The sequence below is a fragment of the Chiloscyllium plagiosum genome, chromosome 25 (genome assembly GCF_004010195.1).
Source record: "Chiloscyllium plagiosum isolate BGI_BamShark_2017 chromosome 25, ASM401019v2, whole genome shotgun sequence".
Lineage (NCBI taxonomy): Eukaryota > Metazoa > Chordata > Chondrichthyes > Orectolobiformes > Hemiscylliidae > Chiloscyllium > Chiloscyllium plagiosum.
In genome coordinates, this window is record NC_057734.1 from 27,280,390 (window position 1) to 27,304,345 (window position 23,956).

At 38.5% G+C, this 23,956-nt stretch overlaps 1 protein-coding gene across 1 annotated transcript in view; it reads right to left on the reverse strand.

Moving 5' to 3' along the window:
- The window catches only part of vps37ba (VPS37B subunit of ESCRT-I a), a 38,742-nt gene that overhangs the window by 4,784 nt on the left and 10,002 nt on the right, over window positions 1-23,956 (reverse strand). Inside the window, exon 2 of the mRNA XM_043715783.1 lies at window positions 20,769-20,940. Coding sequence (XP_043571718.1) covers window positions 20,769-20,940 — 172 coding nt within the window. The remainder of the gene's footprint in view (window positions 1-20,768; window positions 20,941-23,956) is intronic.

Below are 23,956 nucleotides of genomic sequence, written 5' to 3' on the forward strand. Positions count from 1 at the left end.
GCTTTATTCATCTACACTGCCAAGAATTTTACCATTAGCCCAGTATTCTGCATTCCTGTCATTTCTTCCGAAGTGTATTGCCTCACACTTTTCAGCATTAACCTCCATTTGCCACTTCTCCACTAAGCTCTGTATCTTATCTATGTCCCTCTGTAACCCACATCATCCTTCGGGACTATCCACAACTCTGCCTATCTTAGCGTTATCTGCAAATTTACTAACCCATATAAAAATGACAAAACAGCGGTGGCCCCATAACAGATTCTTGCGACACACCACTGGTAACCGAGCTCAAAGATGAACATTTCCCTCTGTCATCTTTCAGCTAGCCAATTTCTGATCCAATTCACCTTTAATCCCAAAACTCCTTATTTTGTGCAATAGCCAACCGTGTAGAGCCTTATCAAACGCTTTACTGAAGTTCATATATACCAAATCAACCGCTTTACCTTCATCCATCAGTTTTGTCTCCTTCTTGAAGAACTCAATAAGGTTAGTTAGGTATGACCTACCCTTCACAAGACCTCTTTTGACTATCTCTATTCAAATTATTTGTTTCTAGATGATTATAAATCTTATCTCTTATAACCTTTTCCAACATCTTACTCACAACCTAAGTAAGGTTCACTGGCCTATAATTATCAGGGTTGTCTCAACTTCCCTTCTTAAACAATGGAACAACATTTGCTATCCTCCAGTCTTCTGGCACTACTTCTGTCGACAATGATGACAAAGGTCATAGCCAAAGGCTCTGCAATCTCCTCCCTGGCTTCCCAGAGAATCCGAGAATAAATCCCATCCGACCCAGATTTTCAGATCATCCAAAATTGCTAAAACCTCCCCGCTGTCAACCGCAATCCCATCTAATCTAGTAGACTGTATCTCTGTATTCTCACTAACATTGCCCTTTGTCAAAGTGAATACTGACAAAAAGTGTTCACCGCTTTATTCCTTTAGTATCCTGTAATGTGTTATTGATCTTAGCCTTGAATATATTTAATGTCTGAAATTCCACAGTCCTCTGGGGTAGAACATTTCAAACATGCACAACCTCCTGAGTGAAAAGATTTCTGTTCCTCTCAGTCCTAAACAGTCAACACCTTACGCTGAGATTATGTAACTTCATTCTAGACTCTCCAGCTTGGGGAACCAGCCTCTGGCTGAAACATGGTTCAATGAGACCAACCCTCATTGAACATGGATGCATTCCATTCAATTTTTCCACTCAGGACACCTTCAAACAAGGATTCTAGTGATCCTGTGTGGCACCATCTTTAATGCATGTATATCCTTTCTTAGGTAAGGTGGCCAAAACTGCACATTGAAATGGCACCTGAAGTACAAAGTCCTATGTACTAATGAGACTTCTTTACTCGTGTACTTCAACATCTGTACAATCAATTAAAATACTATTTACTTTTCCAAATGGCTGCTGTACTTATATGTTAACTTTGTGTTTCAAGGTCACCCAAATCCCTTTAAACAATATCTAACAGTTTCATACCATCAAAAGATATTTCTGTTTTTCTCAAAGTTAATCTCACATTTCCTCATGTTGCCTTCAATTGATCCACTCACTCACCAATATCCCATTGGTGTGTTGCGCACTTAAGTTTGTTATTGTTAGCAAACTTTGATGTACTGTGTCTTCACCTACCATAAAAAGGTTGTAAGTAGTGAGGGCTCACTGACCCTTGCAGCATTATACCAGTAAGTTTCCCAAGTTGAAAATGATCAGTTCTTTGCCTGTTATCTTAACAAATCTCAAAACATTCTCATATTCTTATGACATCTGAGGTGATACATTAGCAAATGCCTTTCGAAAAACCGAGATACATTCCCTTTTCTCAGTTTCCATTGTACATCCCAATAGTTACATCCTTAAACAATAACCATTAGGGACAATCTCCTTTTAAGGCGTGTTGACTCCACCTAGTCACATGATTTTACAATTGTTTTGTTACCAATTCCTTACTGACAAACTCCAGCAATTTCACCGATGAATGTCAGATGAACTGGCAAGTGGCTCCTTGCTTTCTCCCCACACGCATATTACAAAATCTAGAGAATACACCTTTATCACCACCTCTAAGAGCCATATGATGGAAATCATCGGGCCGAAGCTAGTGGTTAGTTTTTAAATCCCAGTAATAAAAAAAGAGTGAAGAAATTAATTACTTGTTTCCCCATTATATCTGGTATTTGCATACATCTTCTATAAAAACAAATACAAAAATATTTGTATATTTTCTCATTCTCCATTATAATTTATTATGTCTCAGGCTTTTAAAGACTTTTAGATGATGTTATTTTGTTTTGAGCAGTTGTTACAATGGGAGAATGACTAGCTTCTCACTGGCTTACTTGTATAGCTGGTGTTCTGTCTTCATCAGTCCTTTGCTGATTTCTAAAATGATTCCAGTCCTTGGAGTTTATTACCACTCCTGGAAACATTAAACACCTTTTCAAGCTAAAACCATTCTAAATTGCTCTGATTAGCTGCAATGAATTACTTTCACAATGGAGCATTTATTCCTCAATGAAACATATTTATGGAGAGTTGTGAAATTTTTTTTAAACGTTCATTATCGTTCATCTATTGTCAGATAATTTAACTTCCCAATTCAACCTCACAAACTCACCCCTTATATCTTTGCAATTGATGTTGAAGACTCAGACTCCAGATTTGGATGTGCGTATCAGTTGATCTGCAGGTGATGTTCTAACAGCATAATCAGAAACAGCCTGCTCCCGATTTGGTTGAATGCATTTTATTCTCAGGAAATTTCTTGGATATATTTTATGAAGACCCTTCTTTAAATACTTTTGTCAATTTGATTTGTCCAGTCTAAATCAAAATTAAATAATTTATCAGAGTACCCTTTGCTGCAAGTTCCTCTTCTTCCTTAAGTAATACTCTGTCTAACAGTATAGCTACTGTTAGAGGTGCTTTCAACTTCTCTCAACTGTTCCTTATTCTAATACCCCCCCACCAATATAATTCAATTCCCATTCCTTCCTCATTAATATTTTTATCATACTATAACTGACCCTATGTTTGCCCCAACCCAGTCTCTCTCCCCCTCCCCACCGAAGTATTGCTGCAAGGACCCTACAAATTAAAATCTCTCTCTCTACTCTACACATCCAATTTTCTGGTGTTTAATCCAAAACAAATTGGCACATGGTTCAAAGTCCTGATCATTATTTAGGACCTAGCTCTTCAAAACATTCTCAGCAGAATCAGTAGCACTAGAGTCAAAGTGATATATTAAAGTTTACAGCACAAAACTAAGCAGGCAACTATATCTTTTTAAGAACAAAACCAAAATTGCTCACTTCCATAGACCCTCTGCTTTCAAGTGCTCATTCATCTTTCCCTAAAAAGCAAAACTGTCTGCCTCAGCAACTACCAGTCAAACACAGGAAATCTGTCTTGCCTCATTCATCCCTGAATGATTTAAAACAAAAATTCCATAAAACATCCTTCTATGAAGCAGCAGTGTGTCTTTTTTCAAGAACATAATTTTCAGCACCATTTTTTCCACGGTTTTAATACACCTATTGTTTTGTTTTAATTCATTTATGGGATGTGAGCAATAAACACTGGCCAACCAGAGATGCTCATCTTAGCTGCCCTTGAGGGTGGTGGTGAGCTGCCTGTTGAAGTGCTATAATCCAGGGACCGTAGATAGACCCACAACACCATTAGGCCATGAATTCCAGAAATTTAATTGTGAAGGAGCAACAGTATGTTTCCAATCAGGATGATGAACAGCTTGAGGGGAACTTGCAGGTGGTGCCGTTCTGATGTATCTACTGCCCTTGTCCTTTTGGTGGAAAGGTTTTGAGGATGCTGCCCCAGGATCTTTGGCAAATGTCTGCAGTGAAGTTTGGAGATTTTAACACACTACTGCTACTGAGTGTCAGTGATGGAGTGACAGCGTTTGTGGATGTGGCACAAATCAAACAGACTGCTTTATCTTAGATAGTTTCAAACTTCTGTAGTATTGTTGGAGCCGCACCCATCTAGGCAGGTGGGAATTACTTCACCACACTCCTGACTTGCCTTGCAGAGAGTGGCCAGGTTTTGGGAGGTCAAGTGATGAGTCCACTTCGTTTTCTGGTCAATGGTTTGCTTGGGCAGGTGGCTGGATTCAATGATGGTAACACCATTTAATGTCACTGGGCAGTAGTGAGATTGTCCTTTATTAGGGTTGGTCATTGCCTGGCATTTTATGACAAAAATGTTGTTATTTGTCATTTTTCAGCCTAAGCTGATACACTGTTCATGTCTTGCTGCACTTCAGCACAGACTGCTTCAGTGTGAGGATTCACAAATGATGCAATCATTGGCAACTGTCCCCACTCCTGACCTTATGATGAAGTGAAAGCATTTGACAAAGCAGTTGAAGATGGTTGGGCCTAGGATTCTATTCTGGGTAGCTCTTGTAGAGATGTCCTGGAGCCGAGATGACTGACCAACAACTATTGTCAGAGGTACTATGTATGACTCCAATTACTGGAGAGTTTGCCCCAATTCCCATGGACTCCAGCTTTGCTACGGTTCCTTGATTCCATACTGCGTCAATTGTGGCCTTGATATCAAGGGCTGCCACTGTCCCTTCACTTCTGGAATTCAGCTCTTTGGTTCATGTTTGAACCAAAGCTGTAATGAGGTCAGGAACTGAGTGGCCTGGTGGAACCCAAACTGGATGTCACCCAGCCAGTTATTCCTTCACAGCACTGATGAAACCTTCCATCACCTTACTGATGATTGAGTGTAGATTAATGGCCAGAATAACCTGTCAACCTGGTTAAGATACGCTTGGTGCTGCTTCTTGCATGACCTCTACATTGAACTACAGTTGATCTCCTGACTTGATGGCAGTGGTTGAGTTAGGACAAGTTGGGTTATGAGGATGCAGATCTTGTACAAGGACAATTCTGCAGATGACCCACAGATCCTTATGGATCCCCAGTCGAGTTGCTACATCTGTTTGAAGGCTGTACCACGTAGCAAAGAGATAGTGCCACAGAACACGATGCAAGGTATTCTCAATATGAAGGTGGGACTTCATCTCCACAAAGACGGTGTGGTGGTCATTTGTACTGATACGATCATGGACAGATGTAACTGCAGCAGGCAGACCGGTGAGGATAAAGTCAAGTATGCTTTCCTCTATTGATTCTCTCACAACATGCCCACAGAACCAATCTAGCAGTCATGTCCTTTTGATTGGAACCAGCTTGATCAGTAGTGGTGCTACAGAGCCACTCTTGGATGAGGACATTGAAATCTCTCATCCAGAATACATACAGTACCCTTGCCATCCTCAGTGCTTCCTTCAAATGTTGTTCAATGTGGAGAAGCAGAGTCATCAGTCAAGAGAGCACGTCATGTGGTAATCAGCAGGAGGTTTCCTTGCCCATGTTTTATCCAAGACTTCATGATCTCCAGCATCAATCTTGAGGACTCCCATGGTGACTCCCTCCTGACTATGCCATCACTTCTGCTGGGCCTCTTCTGTAGGGGAGGCAGGACGTACCTAGGGATGATGATGGTATTGTAAGGTATGATTCTGTAAGTACGATTAGGTCAGGCTGTTACTTGACTCATCTGTGAGACAGCTTTTCCAATTTTGGCACTTGCCTCCAGAGGTCAGTGAGGAGGACTTTGCAGGATTGACAGGCTTGTTTCAACCATTATCATTTCCGATGCACAGGTGGCCTGTCTGCTTTCATTTCGTTTGAGACTTCAAAGTGGTTGATACAACCAAGTGGCTTGCTCAGCCATTTCAGAGGGCAATTGAGGGTCAACCATGTTGCAGTTGATACAACCGGGTGGCTTGCCCAGCCATTTCAGAGGGCAATTGAGGGTCAACCACGTTGCTGTGGGTCTGGATCACATGTAGATCAGGATGGCAGATTTCCTCCCCTGGAGATTAGTGAACCAGATGGGTTTTTCCTACTATCAACAATGGTTTCATGGTCAACATTAGACAATTCTAGATATTATTGAATTCAAATTCCACCATCTGCCATGTTGGGATTTGAACCGTGGTCCCTGCAACATTCCGAGAGTTTCTGGATTAATAGTCTAGCATGACCATTAGTAGGCAATCACCTCCTTTGGCATGACAAAAATTGTACAGTGCAATTGTGGTTTGACTAATGTCTTCTGCAAATTCATCTTAGTCAGTCAATCTCCTATGGCACTGTACACAGGAAGATGAGATTAAGTGTAGTTTTTAAGAATAATTTCAAAATGGAACATGAGTGTGGAGTTAAAACAAACAGCTACAAGAAGTGAAGTGGTTAAAAAGCAGCTCAAACAGACGGGACTATCAAGTTATTTTTAATCTAGACAATTTTCACTTTTTTTTTGTTGGAAATAATGTGTTTATAAAAGTGGGTGTATTTTCCTGCCCTCAGCAGGAACCATGTTGCATTCAAGAGGTTAATTTTCCAATGACTTCAAATTTAACTAAGTCTAAAACAAAACCGCTAACATGCTTCAAAAGTGGTGTTTTCTTATATGTAATTGCAGTTTGAACTTCTGAATGCAGCTAGTTGCAAGTCCAATAAATTAAAAGGTTAAAAATAATACTCAACTGTTAGCGAGAAGTAGCACTAACAGCTATATCAGACCTTTTCTCCTGGCTAGTACAAGTTTAATCTAAACAAGATATACTATAAACATCTTGCTCAGCCTGACCTCCATAGTTGGAAACAAAGTCAAATGCTCTGACTGATAAATGTTGCCAAATACCTTTTGAATCAGATGTATTAGAATATGCATCCACCTTGCAACGTGAAGGGAGAGGCTTGCATAACCTACACACGTTGGAATACAGACTACACAGCACTTTGATGAGGCAGATTCATGCCAATGTTTCCCCTGAAAGTTTCAATTTTAGTTACGCTAAGGTGATAAGGTGGTAACAAGATAGCATTATCCAAAGGGACAGTAGTTGAAGGGACAGCAAAAGCATCCTTGGAAGTAGATCACCCACCTTTCAACAAGAGGCAGTGAATGGAAATCTAGGCATAAAAAAAGTGGAAAATACTTTCTCCGTTGCATTTTTTTATTTTATTAAAAAAAGGCAGGTTCAACAGCAAATATTAGTTCTTTCAAATTTATCTCACTTCACTGATTACTGCTAAACTGGTTTCACATAACTAAACTGAAAACCAAACTACATTTTATTACATTGGAGCAAAGCAAGTTTCCTTTCAAATATCTTTGAAGGATTAGAGCAAGCACTTGTCATTACCTCAATGGTTAATAAAAGTATGTTGATTGTAAATTAATCTCTTTCCCCACTAGCAGCTGTCACCTCTGTTGGTGAATTGGTAAGAGGTAGATTCAGATGCACATGATTCTAGAGAGTTTTTCATCAGCATTAAGTAGTACTAGAGACTATCAACACTGTTCCTGTACTAATTTAATAATCTTGGGTAATACTGAACACCACAGTTTGGACAATGGTCTCAAAAAATGTGCACTCAAAATAATTTCTTTTTTTATTGCCTATAACCTGTTGATCTTTTTTCTTGTTTGCTGCAAGTCAAACAAGCTGCATCTAATCCTGGTTACTTCTTCCAAATGATTCTTTTTCATTAACCTTTCTCTTTGCTTGCATGTCAAGTTTTACTTCCACTTACACATTTGCAAATTACCAATCTTCCAAGCCCATATTAACCTCAATAGTCCTCCATACCAACAAGCTGGAGGTAGCAGATGTGACTCCAAAAACAGCTGTGGATCAACAACTCAAATGCTATGAACCTAATTTGATCAGCCTGCAAAACAATTCTACTTCAACAAAAGATGTTGCTGCCTTCCCCAATTTGATGGTGATTAAAAAACATGATCAGCTTGCATGATTAACAACTTGATAGCACTGCAAATAATTCTGTAAGTAAGAAAATATTCCTGTGGTTCACAATGGATTCTATTAGTAATTAGTGTAGCGCTATCTTGCCAAAACAGGACATTATTCACATAGTAGCCTTAATAGCCAGCAGGTTAGTCCAATGCATGGGCATCATTGGGACAACCTAATAGTATCTGCAACTTGCATCTACAATGCACAATTCCAACATGGGTCACTGCATAGCGATCAACAGCTAAACATTCCTGGCCAAGGTTCTTTCCTGCTGCTCAGGGTGCAGTCAGCAATTGTAGCTGCCCCACCGCTACTGTCGTGTCAACCCTAGCACAGACGGTTAAACCTGTAACCTTTCTTTAAGCCATCCCACTTACCTTGGATAAGCAACAGTGTCTAACCTCAAGTTTACATCTTCCAACAAAAAAAAAATTAGTATCTCCACAGTGGTTGCAGTTCAGTAAAAGTCTCACATTTTCCAGTTACCATGGCAACATTTCTCACACCATAATTTAGATCAGTTAGCTTAGCAGAAATTGTCAAGTATTGTCAAGGCTCCATACCATGTAATCTTTATTAATAGGACCAGTGAGATGAATTAAAATACTATTTGCTTTCCTTTTAAAAGGATACTTGTGTGCCACAGAGGCTGTCAAATCAAATCAGGATAAATTATGTATTTTCCATACCAAATGTTAAACACTTGGGAAATCTCAATTTTGTTATTTGTTTGCATTTGCTGAAAAACCGATTGCCAGTTTAGTTCTCCCATGCCTGGGATGTTGTTGATCACTGATGCACTGTGATCTTGGGCCACTGCCAGTCACCTCCTAATAGATCCAACGCAGCACATTTCCCTTAGCTTCAATTGGTGGTCAGCATGAACAAATGCAGAAATGTATTTAAAACAATTAAGTTTCCATTTCATTTCAAAACCAACTAATGCTATAAATGTATTATGAAAACAAAAACATAAAATACTAGAAATACTCAGATGAGGTAGCATCTGAAAGAAAGGGTTGATATCACAATCTGAGGCCCTCGTGCCTAGATTTTCTATTTCAGGTTTCTAGCATCCGCACTATTTTCCTCAGGTCTTTAAAAACTTTTTTTTGCTTGATCTTAATAACTACAGTTACTTAGATGCCTTGCATGATTAAGTCTGAACACACTTCGCCATTCCTTTACTTCCAAACTTCATGAATTGACTTCCAACGGAATTCACAATGGCCACTAACAGAACTCAAAATGACTGACTAAATTAAGAAATAAAATTACAGATTTAATCTGCACAATGAATTAACCCTAAACTGGTAAACTTTGATCTCTAATGACACAAAAATGCAAAATTATGCTGATCTACAAAATTCCAACATTTTCTTTTGCATTTTTATATTTGATTTAGAATGGTTATACTTGGCACTTGGCAACAGGATTTTAGTTTGTAAATAAACTTTTGCTAACGAAAAAAAATCGATCTTTGATTTTTACATCAGCTATTTTGCTTTTATTTGATGGTGACTCGTTGCTGGGATAGCAGAAGCCAGCTTATCTGCAGTTGGGTGTTGTAGCTGAGCATAATCCTGCCAATGTGAGTAGGAATGGGAGCTCTGACCAATTAACTCAAGTACAGTACACCAGGATCAATTATGGCTACCTTGATAGCAATCTTTACACATAGGAGATCAAACCTTTCTTGATCCGTATCACCATATCAAGCTGAGGTATTGCAATGGGTTACATTTCTGTATTTAATGTTGTGCTTAACATGTGTAAAGGTTTGTGTATTTTTTTAAAATCTTGTAACCTGCTCATTGCTTAGTTACCTTTACTTTCAGGAGAAAGTGAGGTCTGCAGATGCTGGAGATCAGAGCTGAAAATGTGTTGCTGGAAAAGTGCAGCAGGTCAGGCAGCATCCAGGGAACAGGAGAATCGACGTTTCGGGCATAAGCCCTTCTTCAGGAATTTTTCCTTTACCTTTACTTTCACCACAGTAATAACAAAGATTCATAGTGTAAATGTTGACTAGTCCATACTACATATTCTCGAATTTTTGTTTTGTTTGAATGCTTACAAGAATAAACAAAAGAAATCCTGAGGAAACTGCCATTAACTACTCACATGTGATACTAAAAGCTCTCATTAGTTCAGTTATTTTATGCAAAATTAGGTCGAGTTCAATGCTGGGACTAAATTTGAATATAGTTCAACCAACCAATTATTTCTTCCGGCCTTGCTAATTTCAATATGATAGATCTACTGCCAAGGCACAAAAATCTTCTTTGGCCAATTAGCTGCTAGCAAGAGACTTCAAATCAGACCAGAAGTGGAATGGAAAAATATTCAAGATGCCCTTTAGAAATACATGATATCTTCATGGAAACAACAGTCAAAAGCAGTGTAGAGCCTGTAAAACTGCAGCAACTAGGCACGTATCCAGCTTGAGTAGTGAAGGGCTATGAATACCCACTGGCTGCTGAACAATTGTTTCATTTATCTCCCCTCCCATTAAGGAGATTGCTGTTCTGCATCACCAAGTTTCATGCCATACAGTGATTTAGATTCCAATTATCTACAATGCCCTGTACTTTGTTGCAGTTGGAAGATTGTTTGAAACATTTTAAAAAGTCAGTGTCAATGCAGAGCAGCAACGGTGATAACCAGCTCATGCATTTTACAAATTAACAAATTAAAAACTGAAACAATTTGGTGGCAGCCCGAGGTAATGTACATTAAGAGACAAAACTACTTTGAGCACAGAAGCTCTGTAAAATTAGAAAAATGCTAAATCAATGGTAAAACAGGATTCTCTCTTTTTTAAATAAAGAGATCATTGGAAATGTATTGATATTGCCTTTTTCGTAGCAATATGTCAGCAAATCCTTCCTGACACTGAGCTACACAAGACAGACCAAGCTTTTGGCATTGACTAAAGAGAGTGGCCTTCAAGAACCTATTAAAAGAGGAAAGGAATTATGGAGATATAAATGTTTTAATATGAGGGAGCAGAAGTTGAGACAATTCCAGAACAAGGCATTTAGCAGCTAAAAGCTCACCTACTAATGATGAAATACTTAAAATTAGGAAGGTGCAAGAGGTCAGACTGAAAGAACAGAAGTCTCAAAGGTTGGCTTGGCTAGAGGTTAGACAGAGAAAGGGGTGAGGCAGGAATGTAAAAGATTTAGGAGTTGTCGGACTTGGAGACATGGAGGTCAGCAAGCACATGGGTGTAAGGTTCATTAGATAGGTAGTTAAGATATGGACAACCAAACTTTGCACGTGCAAAGTTATCCAGGATGGAAGATAGGAAGCAAGCCAGTAGAGTATTTATCAAGTCTTCAAGTAAAAAGGCATGGTTGAGAGTATCAATGGCAGAAAACAATGTTGTAGAGTTGAAGTCAGATAATATTATTGAGCTACATGTAGTCAACACTAGTGATTGAGTGAATCTATGGTTGTAAGCTTATCTTGTAGTCAGGCATAGCAAGACTGCATGGTATGGTTCAGGTTCAGATGATTACCAGGAGAGTTTGGGCCAAAGGCAATAGCAGCAGTCATTCCAATATTTAGTTAGAGAAATGTTTTGTTCATCCAATATTGTGACATCAGACAAGATGTGACAAATCATAAAGCAATGGGATCCAGAAAGATGATAAGAGCGAGAGGTGAATGCTGGCCGTGTACATTGGAGACCTGTCAAGTTTTAGGATGCTAATGTCCAGGGACAGGTAGCATGCATGACAGCAATAAAAAGGGAGCCAAATAGAGATTGCTGGGGATACCAGCGGTAACAACATAAGTCTGAGCAGATATTACAAGCAATTCTGCAGTTTTGCTCCATTAGTCAAAACACAGCCAAGCAAAAGCAGTTCCACCCTGCTGACCAGAGTAAAGGCAGCAGAGAATAGTGTAGTCAACTGTGACAAAGGCTGCAGAGGCAAAGGAATAAAGTTCATCATGGATATAGTCATCAAGATGGTTAGATATTACTTTAATAAGGGTAATATCAGGTCAGTCAAACTGCTTAAGAATCTGAATTGTTTCAATGAGACCACATCTCATTCATCTAAATTCCAACCTGTTTAGCCTTGGCTCCTAAGACAATCCCTCCATACCAAGGGGCATCCAAGTGATTTTTCTCTGAACTGCCTCCAAAGAAAATGATATATTTCTTTAAATAAGGGTACCAAAATTGCTCACGGTACTCCACATGACCTTACCAGCAGCTTGTACAGCTGCAGTAAGACTTCCCTACTCTTATCTTCCAACTCCCTTGAAATAAGGGCCAACATTCCATTAGCCTTCCTAATTACCTGCTGCACTGTGTGCTAACCTTTTGTGTTTCATGCCCTAAGACCCTTTGTGTTGTGGTTTTTCTCCATTTAAATGATACTGTTCTTTTGCTCTCCCTTCCAATATAAATTTTGCATGTTCCCACATTATATTCCATTTGTCAACTTACTCAACCTATCAATTTTTGTCTGTAAACCATTTGTTTCCCTCTCACAACCCTGCATTTCCATCTATTTTTGCAAATCTGGCTTCCTTCCTCCAAGTCATTAAGATTTATTATCAGTTGCAGTCTCAGCACCGATCCCAGTGGAACCCCACTGGCCACAGGTCATCAATCTGAAAAAGACACTCCTGTACCCACTTACTGTTTCCTGCCCATTAGCCATTCTCTATCCATGCCAATATATAATCTCCAACACTGCAGGCTCTTAGCTTATGATTTAACCTTTGAGGTGCCTTATTGAATTCAAAAAGAGAATTCATTATTTAAAATGCTTTAAGACAAATCTACAAAAACAAATACAGGTTTTACAGTAGATATTGTCTCAGATTCGGATACAGTGGGGTTGGAGATGTCAACCCCAGAAATATTGGATGTGTACCAAGGTTATGTAGGAAGATGGGAAACAAGTCTCCTGTATTTAAGTCGAGATAAGAAAAGGAATGGTTGCAAGAGTCAGCAGATGGAGTGAAGCAGAGCTGGAGTCAGATAATGTGGACATTGGCAGTTTAGGTGCTAGAGTGAATGTATGGTTAGAAGATAATCTTGTAGCAACAATAGTTTGATGGTCTAATTCAGATTCAGATACTTCCAAGAACGTAAATGTCATCTGGGACACAGTTTGCATTTTGTTGCATAACCAGACTCTCAAGAATTAGCCTTTTCAGCTATCAAAAGGTACACCATACGATGACACCCAGAGTGGACTATTTGCTGTGCCATTATCTCTCATAAACAGAAGGGTGCCAACAAGAATTGGATAGGTTGTGTCTATATACGGAACTCAATTGTACACTGCTCAGTTGCTAGTTAAATGGTATGCTGATACAAAGATGATAACAAAAGGACTGCATGTTTTGTATGGTGGATATGTTGATCATGTATGCAGTATCCTTTTCAACAAGTAGTTAATAAACATTTAAGTGAAACAAGGTCAAGTGTAAACCAACAACCTGGTATTATCTTGCATGAAATATATCAATGAACATGTTTCTAATGAGATCCCTATCTGCGTTCTACTATGTGGCATGATAAAATACAACTCTGCATTATTATAACCTCAATCAGGTGAATGACAAGAAGTAGGCTGGGGATGGGGATATTACTTTCATCACACTATACTTTCCACACAATTTCTCTATTGCTGTGTTTTGTGAAACCCAAAGGATTTTTTTTATATAAAAAAATGGTTATTGTGTATTTGCTGGATTAGCACATTATAGTCACTGCTTTTTAAAAAAAAATCACATCATTCAGGAAAATTAAAATCATGCTTGTAGATCATAGTGGAAACAGTTTATTCAAAAATCAGTAATTCATTCAATCCAAGCCTATCCTGCATTTAATCATCAACTACTGATCTACATTTTGACTCCATTCATGTCCTTTTATACCCATGCCCAGCAAAAGTCCACTGATCTCAGATTTAAAATTAATGGAGTTGGAATCTATTTTGAGGGGATAAAAAAACAAGTTCCACATGACCAGCACCCTTTTCATGGAGCACTAATTCATGTCCTGAATGGTCAGTCTCTGAAATTAAAGCCTGCTTTCCTAGATTCCCTTACCCAGTTTGTTTTACCTATTCCTTACAACATTTTAAAATTTTAACACAATCACTTGTCAACTTTCCAGATGCCAAAGAGGAAAAATTGCTGGCAATAATCAACGGGTCAGGCAGCATCTGGGCAGCGGAAGTAAACCATCTGTTCACATAACAAAATCAATAACTGCTCTTGTTCAAGCTTTATACGCAGGAATATAAGATAAAGCTAAAGTATGGAGCATCTCCTTAATATAAATCGTTGGAGTGCTGGTAAAGTTCTGGTCAATCTGCATTGCACTCTTTTCCAAGGGCAATATATCAAAAGGCGAAGTGCCTGAGAACAGTACAGCATACTCCATACTGTGGTCTACGCACAGGTTTGAACTTTGTAGCAAAACTTCCTCTCCTTTACATTCCAGTCCCTAAGTTATAAAGGTCAACATTCCATTAACATATTAGATTATCTATTTCACCTGACTGCTGCATTTTAGTAATGTGGATTCTCACTGCTCTATGTTTTCACCACTTAGTTGCTCAAAAGTATCCTTTTTGATGCAAAAATGGATAATCTCACATGGAAACGTGGGAGAAGCATTGACCCTTTGAGTTTGTTCCACCGTTCAGTGTGATCACAGCTGATCCTCGATCTCAATACTACATTTCCACTTTCACCCCACACCTCTTGATGCCTTTAAAATCTAAAGAACTTTCAATCACTTTCTTGACCACATTCAGTAACTTGGTCTTCCAAGGTAAAGATTTCCAAGGCTTTGCTTTCTTTTATGTGAAGAAAGCCCTGTGAAAGTACAGTAAACACTTTTTTCTTGGTGGGTGTGTGTCTGTGTGTGTGGTTAGCAAGGCCCTGTACAATTACAGCGAGAAATTCCTGCTCCTGTACTTGAATCCTTTCGTTATGTGGCAAACATACCATTTGTCTTTCTTATTGCCAGTTGCACCAACACGCTTGCTTTCAACAACTGGAGTACCAAGGAGACAAGTCTCAGTGCATCTCCATCTTTCTCAACAACTTGTCATTAATATCATAATCTATTTTTGCTACCAAAATGGATAACTTCATATTATAACTTCACCCATGTGTTTGCCAACTCACTCAACTTGTCCAAACCACAAACATCTCCTTATCCTCTTCTTAGATCATCGTACCGCCAAGTTTAGTACCATGTGCAAATTTGAAAATATTACTTTTAGTTCTTTCATCAGTATCATAAATATATACAAGACTGGAATAAGAAATGATTAATTACTACAGCCGCCAGTCTAGAATAGCCTACTTTCTGCTTGGTTCCTCAACATATTGCCCTGAAAACTGTCACATTCACACTCCAGAAAATCCTCCTCCAATCTGGTTTGCTCTATGTAATTGTAAATTAAAAATCTTCTGTGATTGCATATGTACCCTATTATTTCTCATTTTCTTGTTTCATGCTTTCCCTCATCTCTGCACTACTATTGGGGACTTGTAGACACCAAACAAAAATTTATACCTTGATGTATTTTAACTCTAACCATAAAGATTCAACATCATAACTTTCCAAGCTAATATTGTTTCTTACTATTGCATTGATTTCTCCCTAACTAACAATGCCCTCCTCCCTTTCTTAACCCGCTTTTCCTCTGCCCTACTAAATTAATGAATACCTCTGAATGTTCAGTTCTCATTTGTCACCCTGCACTCATGTTTCCATGATGAAAACTGCACCATAAACATTTTTATCTATTTGTGCAGCTAATGTACCTATTGCAAATCCTCCTCATACATGACCACAGCTTTGCCCCTGAAATCTCCTTGTAATTCTAAGCTACTTCCTTTTACTTACAATTGCTGTGTGTCACCTGCAAACCTGGCTTTATGGCACTTTGTTTCAACTGTCATTAAAAGTGTAGATCCCAACACATTCTTGTATAGAAAGCAACTCCTTTGAGTACACACCCATTATCGCTATCAAATTTCCAACCTGCTTAATAATTTGCCTTTAATTCTAAGCTTTTAATGTAATAGTTATGTGGTACCTGATCCTGATCAAATGTTTCTGGAAATCAAAAGTTCTGTCTATGAATATTACATGTCTACTCAAAAATTGGTTACGTTTTATTTAATTACATAATATTTGTGTTACATATATTGCATTTTCCTTGCATCATTCTGCCTTAGTTCCACAGACTGAAAGGCCTCAATAAAACAATACAATCTGTAATAGTATGGAAGCACACCTGCATCTACAGTAACTCAACGTTTTTTCTGCCATTAGTCAACACAGTCCATTTTAAAGTCTAACAGCATTCTGAACATACAGGATATTTCATATTTCCTTTGGAACATTACCAGAGGCTCCATGCATATAGCGATTAAACCAGCCAATTGTGGCACACATGCACCATAGCCACTTGGGAAGTTTGCTATTATCACAGTATGTTACTTGCTTATTTATACAACATTCAATGATTTGTCAGTTGCTTTGATTTATGTTATGTTTTCCAGGTTTTAAATGAAACAGACTTACATATATTTCTGAAATATCTAAACAATGCCAAGTGGTTTTGGAGCAAATCCCAAGCTTTAAACTTGTTTTATTAAAGTCTTATATCGGATATACCTTACATGCATTTGTCCAATCATTACATAAAGTGGTTTCTTTCACTATAGTATACGGAGGTGAACTGATTTGGGGGAAAAAAAATTCAGCGCTTTTGGTTTTTTTCCTGTTGCTACAGAGATATGCGATGGCAGTGATGTCTAAGTCTTCATTGGTCTTCACTGATCAGTGCATTGAGTATAGGAGTTGGGATGCCTTGTTGCAGCTGTACAGGACATTGTTGAGGCCATTTTTAGAATAGTGAATTCAATTTTGGTTGTCCTTCTATAGCAGGAATACCTTTAAAATTGACAGGATGCAGAAAACATTTACAAAGATGTTGCAGGGACTGGAGGATTTGAGCTATAGGGAGAGGCTTTATAAACTGGGCCATTTTCGCTGGAGCATTGGAGGCGCAGGAATGACCTTATAGAGGTTTATAAAATCATGAGTGGCATAGATAGATGTTATCTGTTCACCCTTCCTTGGGTGAGGGAGTCCAGAACTAGACGACATAGGTATAAGGCAAGAGGAGAAAGATATTTATAAAAAAAAAGGACCAGAGGTAAGTTTTTCAGGCCAAGAATGGTGTGTGTATGGAATGAGGTGCCAGAGGAAGTGGAGGAGACAAGTACAACTGCAACATTTAAAAGGCATCTGGATGGGTGTATGAAGAGGAAGGGTTTAAGAGGGATATGGGCCAAATGCTGGCAAATGGGAGTAGGTCAGACTGGGATGCCCGATTGTTGCGGATGACTTGGACCGAAGGGTCTGTTTCTGAGCTGTGAGACTCAAAGTCATTGCTATATTCTCTGCTGCATATAATCAAAAGTTGACAAATGCAGCACTGGTGGGTCAGGGAGCCATTAGTGGCCACTGTTGCCACTTCATAAATTCTGAGCAACCATCAGAATGCCCCCTCGTGAGCGAAGGATCATAATAACATTTTCCTTCTTCATAACTAGGTGTGTTAGAACTAAATCAATGCAGTTAATTTCCTCCATTTAACATATAACATGCAATGCTATTTATATATACTGTTTACCTATACATACCGTTTACTAATAATGACATCATTGTGAAGAGACACAAAGTGGCAGGGATGCATTAAAATCTTAATCCCTGCCCCTGTCTCTTCACAACATATCTATTAGATGTAACTTAGACAGTTCCTATTCTGAAAATGATACCTCGTGCTCAACAATACTGAACCAACAAAAGCAGGGAGAAGAGACAGAAATCAAAAAACATTCAATACGAATGTGAATCAGAATGAAAAGCCTGCTCCACCATTTAATGATTGATTGTAACCTCAAATTCACATTCCCACCTCTCCCTCATAATAGTTAACCCATTTGTTTCTCAACAATCAACTACCTCTGCCTTAAGAAGGCTCAGACTGCACTTCCAGTGTCTTTTAAAGGAATCATTCCTCAGAAAGCAATTCTTTTCATCTGTTGTTGTGGTTCTGTTTGCCGAGCTGGGAATTTGTGTTGCAGACATTTTGTCCCCTGTCTAGGTGACATCCTCAGTGCTTGGGAGCCTCCTGTGAAGCGCTTCTGTGATCTTTCCTCTGGCATTTGTAGTGGTTTGAATCTGCCGCTTCCGGTTGTCAGTTCCGGAACTGACAACCGGAAGCGGCAGATTTAAACCACGACAAATGCCTGAGGAAAGATCACAGAAGCGTTTCACAGGAGGCTCCCAAGCACTGAGGATGTCACCTAGACAGGGGACGAAACGTCTGCAACACAAATTCCCAGCTCGGCGAACAGAACCACAACAACAAGCACCCGAGCTACAAATCTTCTCACAATCTTTTCATCTGTCTTAAATGGGAGATGCTTTATTTTGAAATAGCAATCTAGAACAGCATTCTACATTCTCCTACAATAAGAACCATCCACTCCACATCCCTCCTGTCAAGATGTCTCACAATCTTGCATGTTTCAAGTTAGGTTGCTGCTTATTCTAATTCCCAGCAGATAGAAACCTAGCCTGTTTCACATTTCCTCACAAGACAACCCACTCATTTAGGTATTAGTCTTGCAAATCTTCTCAACACATTAACCAATACATTTGCATTCTTCCTCAATTAAGGACACCAATGCCATACAGCACTCCAGATGGACTTACCAATGCTCTGTGTACCTGAAGCATTACCTTCCTGCTTTTGTGTTTAAATTCCTTTGCAATAGACAATAATTACATAGAACATAGAAGAATACAGCGCAGTACAGGCCCTTCGGCCCTCGATGTTGTGCCGATGTCGACCCTATCTAAACCCGTAATCATCTTGTACACCTCTATCAAGTCGCCCCTAAACCTTCTTTTCTCCAATGAAACAACCCCAAGTGCCTCAGCCTTTCCTCATACGATCTTTCTACCATACCAGGCAACATCCTGGTAAACCTCCTCTGCACCCGTTCCAGTGCCTCCACATCCTTCCTATAGTATGGCGACCAAAACTGCATACAATAGTTTTATTAGTTTTCCTAATTATCTGCTGTAACTGCATAACAACATTTAGCAATACATGTACTTGGGTACTCAAAACCTCTTGCCATTTAGAGCTCTGTAATGTTAATGGTTTAGATAAGATATTTTCTCATTATTCCTCCAAAAATTGATAATTTCACATTTTTCTACATTATATTCTATTTGCCAAATTTATGCCCAATCATTTAGCCCATCAATATGGCCTCATGGCTTCCTTATGCCCTCTTCACAACTTTATCTCCCACCTTCCTTTGTCTCCATTAGAAAACAATTATAAAGATAAATAAATGAGCAAAGACTGAACAAGAGCAATGACTGCCCCAGTTCTTAGTCTTCATTTTTGGTATTCAACACATTGCAAAGCAACAAATACACAGACTTCTCACAATTCAAATCCAAGATGTACGCTTCACTCCAAAAAAAATATTAATTTAGAGAAAGAAGCCAAAGAAAGGTACAGCACAGATTGAAAAAAATAAATCTGAAATTTAACACTTCTCGAAAACCACAACAATTCAATCAAAATCATTGGATTAACATTTCAAATTATTGCCTGAAAATTTGGTTTTGTGATATTGTTAGGGAAAACAAAGGTGAGGGAGTAGGATTCAAATGTACCTGTTAAGATTTTCTTTGCAAGGAATTTGTCATTTCTTTTAAATTAGCATACTTTTGATTTGAAATGCAAATCACTGCTAGCTTAGCCTGGTTATGCATAATAATGTTTTTCCAACAATGCACAAACTCCAGCGGCACTGTTCAAGAGACATCAGAAGACATTGTTAAAACAGAATTTAACAAAGAATATATTATAATGGCAAATGACTTATAGCGATTGACACTGTTTATTTGGCTCACTTGCTTTCATCAATCAGAGCAATGAGAAAAGGAGTTGGGATGTCTCGTTGCAGCCGTACAAGACGCTGATTAGACCACATTTGGATTACTGCATGCAGTTTTGGTCACCCTACTACAGAAAGGATATGCTTCAACTAGAAAGAGTGCAGAAAAGACTTACAAAGATGCTACCTGATCTGGAAGGTTTGAGTTGTAAGGAGAGGATGGATCGGCTCAGACGTTTTTTCCCAGCAGCATAGGAGACTGAAGGGTGACCTTACAGAGATCTATAAAATCGTGAGGCAAAGATAAAGGTAGATAGCCAACAACTTTTCTCCATGGTAGGGAAGTCTAAAACTAGAGGGATATAGGTTTAAAGTGAGAGGGGAAAGATACAGAAGGGTTCAGAGGTGCAATTCTTTCACACAAATGTGGTGAGTGTCTGGAATAGGCTGCCAGAGGTGGTGACAAAAGAAAATACAATTTCATCATTTAAGAACCATTTAGTACAGGGATGGGATAGGTATAGAGGAAGCGAAAGAGAGGACTGCAGATGCTGGAGATTAGAGTCGATAGCGTGGTGCTCGAAAAGTAAAACAGGTCAGGCAGCAGGAAAAATCGACATTTCGGGCAAAATCCCTTCATCAGGAATTGGAGGGATATGGACCTAACGCAGGCAAATGGGACTAGTTTAATTGTGAAAATTGGGCAACATGGATAAGTTTGGCCAAAGGGACTGTTTCCATGCTGTAGACTTCTTTGACTCTATTACGAAGTGCAGGACTCATGAGAAATGCATTATGGGTATCTACATATAAAACAATAGAAACAAAAGAATCAGAAGTTCAAAATAATGTGTGCTATGTACAATAGGAGACAGAATAGATTACCTAATTTTGACTTCCTCATTTGATATGCTTCAAATAGCGTCTGTAGTTCTTGATATTTCCTAGTTAACTGGATTTTCAAAGAGTCCAATTTAGGGTGATATTCAAGATTCTGTTCTGCTAGACTACGATTGCTAGCAAGGCTCATATCTTTATTTGGCTGTATATTCCGTACCTGAAAAACAAAAGAAAATCTTCAATTTCATATTGCATTTGGAGAATTAGTAAATCTTTGCAAAATAACATTTTTTGCCTTTGTTAGTCAAGTAAATCGGTGATACTTTTAATAGCTTTTATTTCAATTACATCAAATTCCACTGTATCCATGGTTTCCCATTTCTTGGATTTTCCTGTCCATGGCACAATGTTTTTTTCTTTAAAGACCAACACTTACAATAGCCTGCAATAATCTAAATTTGTGCTAGAAAATCACATCAGATGCTAATTTCTGCAAATAATTGGAATTATTTTTGCAAAGCTCACAGTAGCCGAATTCTAACAGATAGGTTAACAGATTTTGAGTAAGAGGTTATACAAAAAGCCTGTAAAGAAATGGTAAAATGTTAAGTCCCAAATTTGGTTTATTTATTCTTTCATTCCTAATTCACTCCATCAAGCAATCTGGTTTCATGGCATCAAGTAGTGGAAACAAACATCTCCCAGTTTTACTTTGTCATAATAATTCTTCTGCAGTTAGAGGGCTCGGTCTTATCACTGTATATACCACCAAATAGACAATTATAACCAAACGTCATACTATGCACTTAGGTTAAATTGTATGGATATCCCAATCTCAATTCTTTCCCCCAAGAAAATTGATGATACTTGAAGTGTCAGGAAAAAATGTTGTAGCCCAACAGTTTGTTTTGATACTCAGTTCAGTTAAACAGTAACATTGAGCTTACTCAGAAGCATGTGAAACAGTACAAAAATGCATGGTTAAAAAGCTGTCTGAATTATGTCCACTTGGGCATTTTATCCTAAATATGTTTGGGTTGAATTTTACACCAAATATTAATTTCCTACTTACCTTCAGGCAACAAAAACAGAATTACTTTGTCTTTAAGTTTTAAAAAAAAACTAAACAAAGCTCACATGATATCTGTGCCCAGTATAGAAGTGGCTCATGTGCCCAAGATTAAACACATCTACAGTCTAATAAACATGTAACTTTAATTACTAAGCAAGCTACAAAGTAATAATTTAGTACATCCTGTTCCAACTGAGCATTTTGAACTCAAGCAAAATTTCGTGTATTAAAAATTAAAACTTCAAAAAATTTAACATCTTAATTGTGGAAATCAACTACAAGTAATCGAAAACGCCACTTGAAATACTTAATTATCTCACTGCAACACTGATGTGCCTAGATTGAAAATTGTCTTATCTAATGATGGAATGTATATTTGATTTTAGAAGATAGTATTATGATTCAGGTAGGAACACAGAATTAGGAACAGGCCATTCAGCCCCTCAAGCCTGTTCCACCATTCAATGCCTGATGGCCGATCTGAAATGAGATGTTGGAGTGCACTCCTCTGTATACATTCCTTTATTGACTGTGACAGTTTAACAAAAAAAATTGCCAATTCAAGTGTCTAGCAACTTATGTGTCCTTTGAGTTTCAAAGACAGAATTAATTGCACTCAATCTCATTGGTGTAAAATAATAAAAACACACCAATTTTCATACGCTCAAAGTTCACATGCACAAATATGTTAGAGAGAGTGAGGATAAATTAAGTAAATTAAAGCCTACAATATTAATGGTTTCAGCTCTTGAAGGATGGTAACTTGGCTTCATTGATCCTTCTGGGTTTAAAGAGGTAGTTTAAAGATTTATTTGCGTTTCTGGGGACAGCAACTGTTGGGTTGAGAGTACACATGCAACACATCTACACTGGATCTTGTTTCTTCAATATGGCACTTAGTTCTGCCAGTTTGCAGAGAAAATGGGTTCTTAAAAACCCAAAGGCTTGTAACATACTGCCTCACTAATTAGCCAGCTAATTCAAAGATAATTGTGACATAGTGGATTCTAGATGAAAGGGTATGGCTTGACGATGCCTAGTCGAATTCCTTTCAAGCCAGAGCCCCATTGCCCAAGTGGGTACATCTGTACCAGTTGCATATCCAGTTGATAATTCGCTAATATAGTAAGAGACCTCAATTCACTCCAGGGTAATTCTACCAGGTGAGGCTTTTCCCATAGACTACCTGCATTTCAATGGTTTTGGAATTTAGAAGGTACAAGGAAGTAAATGTTCAGCCATTTTTGGCGAATTTCAAGTCATAATAAGTTCTAGTCTTATTTAAAATTTAAATCAGTGGTCACCAGCCAGTAAACTTATGTTACATGCAGCAATGAACAGCTCCATAACAACCCTAGTCTTACAAACACATACTGCAACAGTGGCTGACACTTTGATATTCAAAACTCTAATAGAACTTTGAACTTGTGCTGAGACATAGGTCTTTGAAGCAGCTGAAGATTTTTCTCTGTAGGGCACCACACTGAGGAACGCGAGCAGAAATATCATGTATTTGGATGATTAGCCTCCAATAACGTCAGCCAACTTTCTTTGTGGTAGATACTTTAAAGTGGAATGGGAATAGGAATGTTCAGATAAACGTATGTATATTGTATATATGACACTATAGGGTCATTTAAACAATTATCGTCTATTCTAAATAACAAAACTTGATGCGAAATGTAATTGAAGTGCAATCAAATGGCATTTATTCAAAGTTTCAGTCTGGGTTCCACCAGTGCTGTTCAACTCCTGACTTCATTCTAATATTGGTCCAAAAGGTAGGCAAGACCATTAGAGTCAAAGTGATAGTGAATGCCTTTGATGTCAAGGCACATTTGACAAAGTGTGTGATCAATAAGTCTAGTAAAACTAGAGTCATTGGGGATTGGGGAGAAAAGCACTCTCCTGCGTGGACTCATATCTACCACAAAGAAAGTTGGCTGACATTATTGGAGGTAAAAACAATGACTGCAGATGCTGGAAATCAGATTCTGGATTAGTGGTGCTGGAAGAGCACAGCAATTCAGGCAGCATCCGAGGACAGGCAAAATCGACGTTTCGGGCAAAAGCCCTTCATCAGGAATAAAGGCAGAGAGCCTGAAGCGTGGAGAGATAAGCTAGAGGAGGGTAGGGGTGGGGAGAGAGTGGCATAGAGTAC